The sequence below is a fragment of the Protobothrops mucrosquamatus genome, unplaced genomic scaffold (assembly GCF_001527695.2).
Source record: "Protobothrops mucrosquamatus isolate PMUCROS unplaced genomic scaffold, P.Mucros_1.0 scaffold2004, whole genome shotgun sequence".
Classification (NCBI taxonomy): Eukaryota; Metazoa; Chordata; class Lepidosauria; order Squamata; family Viperidae; genus Protobothrops; species Protobothrops mucrosquamatus.
Genome location: NW_015388118.1, coordinates 504755 through 509784, shown reverse-complemented (window position 1 = coordinate 509784; position 5030 = coordinate 504755). Strand labels below are relative to the sequence as shown.

The window sequence follows — 5030 nt, the reverse complement described above, 5'->3', positions numbered from 1 at the left end:
TGACTATTTTCTTTGTATAAAATCTTACGTGCTCTTTGTCTCAAGAACCCTGTGTAAAAAGCAAAGAAAAGTCATGCTCCAATTATAGCAGTAAGTATAACTCAACAGCATTTGTTTTCAAGAAACACATGTGAAATAATGAAGGTTACCTGTAAGCATGGAGGTCAGAGGAGTAATAAAAACAATGTGATATAAAAACTGCTTGTTCAAGAACAAAGGCTTGAAGAGATTATTAGTGTTAAGGTCAGAGGAATATCGAGTCTTGATGAGTTTATAAAACTAAATGAGCTCATACGCTCTGCTGCATAGTTACCAATCAAAACTTTAATATTACCATCTGTTCTCTCTCTCTTTCTCTCTCTCTCTCTCTCCTTCTTTTTTTGTTCCCATTTAGGATTTAGTGTCTAGAAAGAAAGATAGTAAGGATTTCACCATGGCTCCAAGAAAAAGGAGTGGGCGAGGGATTTCTTTTATCTTCTGCTGCTTCCGAAGTAATGATCACCCAGAAATCACGTATCGGCTGCGGAATGACAGCAATTTCGCCCTGCAAACCATGGAGCCCGCATTACCCATGCCTCCGGTGGAGGAGCTAGATGTTATGTTTAGTGAGCTTGTGGTGAGTGATGGGATTGTACTGTATTAAGTTGGTGGGGTTCAGAACTCAAAAATCGTCCCTGGTTGGGAGGAGTGGTCTTAAAATGTTAGGGAAAAGGTAGTGATGGCCATCAAGAGTGCCTCAACTCATTCAAAGAAATGAAAATTTATCAGACGTTTGCAAGAACTGAGTTACTTTTTTCTTAATATTGGGCAAATGATTGTGACAAATATAGCACACTTTGTGGCCTACTGTGTGGTAATTCAGGAAATATTTGCCCTGGGTTAGGAAGACATGCACCAGCATGTGGTTGATAAGTAACAATACTCTGTATTTTCCAGAAAACAAAACAAGGTATGCATTTTCCTATACAAAATATAGCTGTTGCATGTTCCTGACTGGGTTTGCACATTGAGTTAGATTGCAATCCTTTAAAATGTGATTTGTTCACTAGGACATAATTGGCTGTGTCAATATATAAAAATAGGGCAAAAACCACTATATAAATCACAGTGAGAAGATTTACACAACTAACCAAATCAGAACCAAAGAAATCACATTTTTGGTAGAGACTTCAATGGAAGATAATCATCAGACATGACTTCACACTGGTGGCTTTTGGCTGATGTTTGAAACTGCTGAAGCAGTTAGACTGGATTCATACAGCAAGCCGAGGCATGGTAAGGTTAGCTTAGCTTATTGTATAAAGTCAGCCATTGTGACTTCTGAATCATGATTTAGGACAGTGATGGTGAACCTATGACACACGTGTCAAAGGTGGCATGCTACAACATTTTGGGGTAACATGCTAGTGTTTACCAAGGAAGAATTATTCTTGAAAGCATGCATTGTTCTTGCATGGTTTTTGGAGACGGCGAAGGTCACATGAAAATGGGGTGTGCTCTTGTGCAACCTCTGAAAATCGCACAAGAACAGGGTGCGCTTTCACCTGCTTTTCAAAGGTAGCAGAAGCAGGAGGATTTTTTGAAGCCACCTCAAGAACAAAGTCCTCCTGTGATCCGGAGCAGCCTCGCGTGGGCTGCAGGGGCCTGTCAGCGGAAAGATAATACCGCTTCTTTCTAAGCAGTATATGGCAGAACTGGAGAATCACACAGGATGGGACTGTATTTTTAAAAAACTAAATTAAAATGTAAAGAACTGTTTCGCTTTTGTTTGGGGGAGGGGATGACACACCAGCAGAATCAAGGTGAGCATTTTCCAAATTTTTGACACACCAAATCCAAAAGAATCACCATCACTGGTTTAGAGCTTTTGTGTCATAGGAAACTAACCAATTGTGTTCTGTTCAAGGAACCACAGTTATATACACAATAGAAACAATGGTTTGATATGACAGGTGAAACCAGTCATAGTAAGTGTCAAGAGTAGTTTAGCAACCTTTTCAGATAGCAGGAATAAGCCTAATAACAAAAAAATGTAACAGTCTCTGTGCCAGAGAGAGATAATACGTTCAATGTATTTACAACCATTCTATTAAAGAAAAATCTAGGGGTTTTGCAAATGCTGCTATGCCAGTCTCCATACCAAATTTTGAGATCGTGCCAGTCCATCTCCAAATTAACTACCCATTCTCAACCTCTTTGGAATAGCTTTTCTGCTCTCCCTTCCTTTTTCTTGTTTTGGTTCAGTGAAGGATAACTTCATTTTTTTAAGCAAGTTGTTGGCATTATCATGTAATACCTATATTTTCTTTTCTCTTTAATTGGTGTAAGGCTCCAGTTGAGTGTTGCATTTCAACATTAGTTAAATGGCTTGGAAACTCCTACTTACTGGATAACAGAAAACGACCCACTATTAAAAAGGAGCAAAATATATCTTGGCAGCATTGTTATACCCACTGGCATTCTGTGATGCCTTGGCCTCTCTGGCAGGCAGGCAGGTTTATTTTGCTTATATAGGAATATATTTAATTGCCTTGGCTCAGACAGAAAAGAGGATTTGAACATGTTCAGAAACATTGCAAACCTCTTTGACAGACACTCTTAGTCAAACAAACTAACTTTGGTAACATTGAAAATTTGATAATATTAGGATAAGTTTCCCTTTGATATAGGGATTTAATATTTCCACTGGAGAGAACATTTAAAATTTCTGCTGGACTTCTTTTTAAATAGTTCTGGTTAATTTGGACTTTGTGTTAAGCATGTTCAGATTTTTAAAATAAGAAAAAATGAAAGCAAAGATAGCCTTAGAGAAAAATTTCCTCTGCATTTGAACTCAATTGAAAGCACTTCTCACAAGTAATAAAAAATGCTAGCCACTTCAGGAAAGAAGCTTGAGTATAGAGTGAAAATATGTTTGACAGGTTTGAATTATGAATTCCCCTCCCCATCAACATTCAAATGCATCTAGAGGTGGTCCTCATTTAGCGACTGCCTTGTTTAACAATGATTCATAGTTATGATGGTGATGAAAAAGTAACTTTTTGACCAAGCCTCACATTTATAATCTTTATAGGATTGTAAAGCAAAGAAAACCTGAAGTAAGATTATAAGCGCAGTCCTTGAGATTACTTGGCAACTGCTTTGTTTAATGACCAAGTTGCCAATCTTAGTTTTAGTCACTAAAAAAAAGACTGCCTGTATTTTCAAACCAAGACTTGATAACTTTGTCATTTAGTAAGGGAACACAATAAGGATACATGAATAGAGTGACTATTACTTTACAAATATTATTAAGCTTAAGCTGAAGTTTTATTTGTTATTAAGGCTAAGCTGAATTTTTAATTAAATCGAAATACTTAATATAGGAACTGACAGCCTAACATGCTGAGCAGGAATTGTATAACCCTTCAGAAAAAAAGAACAGTAAGAAAACAGGAATGAAAATAAAGAACGAAAATAGGAATAAAGTTTCACCTCATTATCACATTTATCAGCATTTCATCTCCTGCCGAATTCTCTTGTGTATTGTATAACACAGAGATCCTGTATTAGCATTTTTTAGGAAACCGTGAGCTTCAAACAGATAGATAAAAACTTTAACTGGGAGACTTGTAATTCTTCCAAAACAGCCAAAAGAGAACTGCATGTGTTTATAGAATAACTAATTAGACAGTGTGTGTGAGGCAAAGAGGGAGAAAAAACTAGGATGGAAGATTGAATGGAATGCTTGAACATCAAGTAGGAACATTGCACATTACAATATTTTCCTTTTTATCGTATCTTTGTTTATATAACTTTATAGTTTGCTGGTTTCCCTGAAACCCAAGTAGGCATCTTTAGGTATGCAGGCAGCATGATGGTCCTGGATGACTCCTATCAACCACACTTTTCCTGCCCTTTAATCCTCCCAGGGTGCTGTGGCTGCCAAAAACTGTATTAGGGAGGAGACATTCTGCAGGGAAGATGTGACTCGCATGCCTTTTTCTATGGCATATTTATTGGGGGCTGTTATGCCTCTGAATGAGGACGATAAGGGTAGTATTAGTTATTATGGAGCCCAAAAGTGGTCTCATATATAAGCTCATATTGACTCTTTTTTCTCCTGAAAACTCAATTGCTTATAATATAGAAGTGATACACTTGATGCATACAAATTCTTGTGCTACCTTCCCAAGTATACTACATTTGATGAAGAATCAATTTATATTTGACCAAGTTCAAGAAGACTCCTAACCAGGTATAATTTTAAAACTCTGAACATCAGAAAAAGGGTTGCAATTGGAATTATGAAATTGCGATCAGAGCACAAAACCGCATTGCATACAATAATTTGGAAACAGCCTAATTGTTCATGTATGGTTAGAAATTCAGAAAGAGCAGGCATAGCCTATTACATCAAACTTTCCCTGGAAATAAGGGGGGAAATGGCTACAGTCACCCAAGCCTCAGACTCCTCTAGGGAGCATCTACGCCAACTTTTGAAAGGTTCTGGAGCTGAGCCCACTTGGGATCCCTCCACTCCTTACCAGCCTCTGCTTCCCTAGAACCTTTCAGGTGCCTTTTCTTTCATCCTTCCCCCCCATTGTGACACCAAGTGAGAGGAGCAATCACAGCAGCAGCATCTGCAGCTACAACATCTCATGACTAAGGAGTAGGCAGGTGTCAGTTGGCTGGGCAAAGCATGGGAATGATCTGTTCTTGGCCAACAGTAGCTCTCTCTGGGAGTTCCCTGGCTCAGCTTGGCCACCCACTAATGAACACTGCTGCTGGCCCAGCAGAACTCACTCCTTCTCTCTAGCCAGCCCTGGTGAAAATGCAGCCTGAGCCAAATGGAAGAATATTCTTGGCTTGATCTGTGGTGGTCTTCCCTGAAAAGTTGGCCTGGGAAAAAGTAGAGAGTGATTCCTGCTCACTGTGGTGTCAGTGAGCTGGCCCAAACATGGGGTTGATCTCTGCTTGGCTAGCAATAACACCTGTTGGGGTTGGCTGGCCAAATGGGAAATGTTCTACTGCTACCTTCAGTCAGAAGC

At 39.0% G+C, this 5030-nt stretch overlaps 1 protein-coding gene across 3 annotated transcripts in view; it reads left to right on the top strand.

The window, feature by feature from the left end:
• Positions 1-400: 400 nt before the first annotated feature.
• DAAM1 (dishevelled associated activator of morphogenesis 1) overlaps positions 401-5030 on the top strand; it is a 99870-nt gene continuing 95240 nt past the window's right edge. For all 3 annotated transcript variants that reach the window (XM_015823828.2, XM_015823827.2, XM_015823829.2), the window contains exon 1: positions 401-616. In XM_015823828.2, coding sequence (XP_015679314.1) covers positions 434-616 — 183 coding nt within the window. In that variant the 5' untranslated portion in view covers positions 401-433. The remainder of the gene's footprint in view (positions 617-5030) is intronic.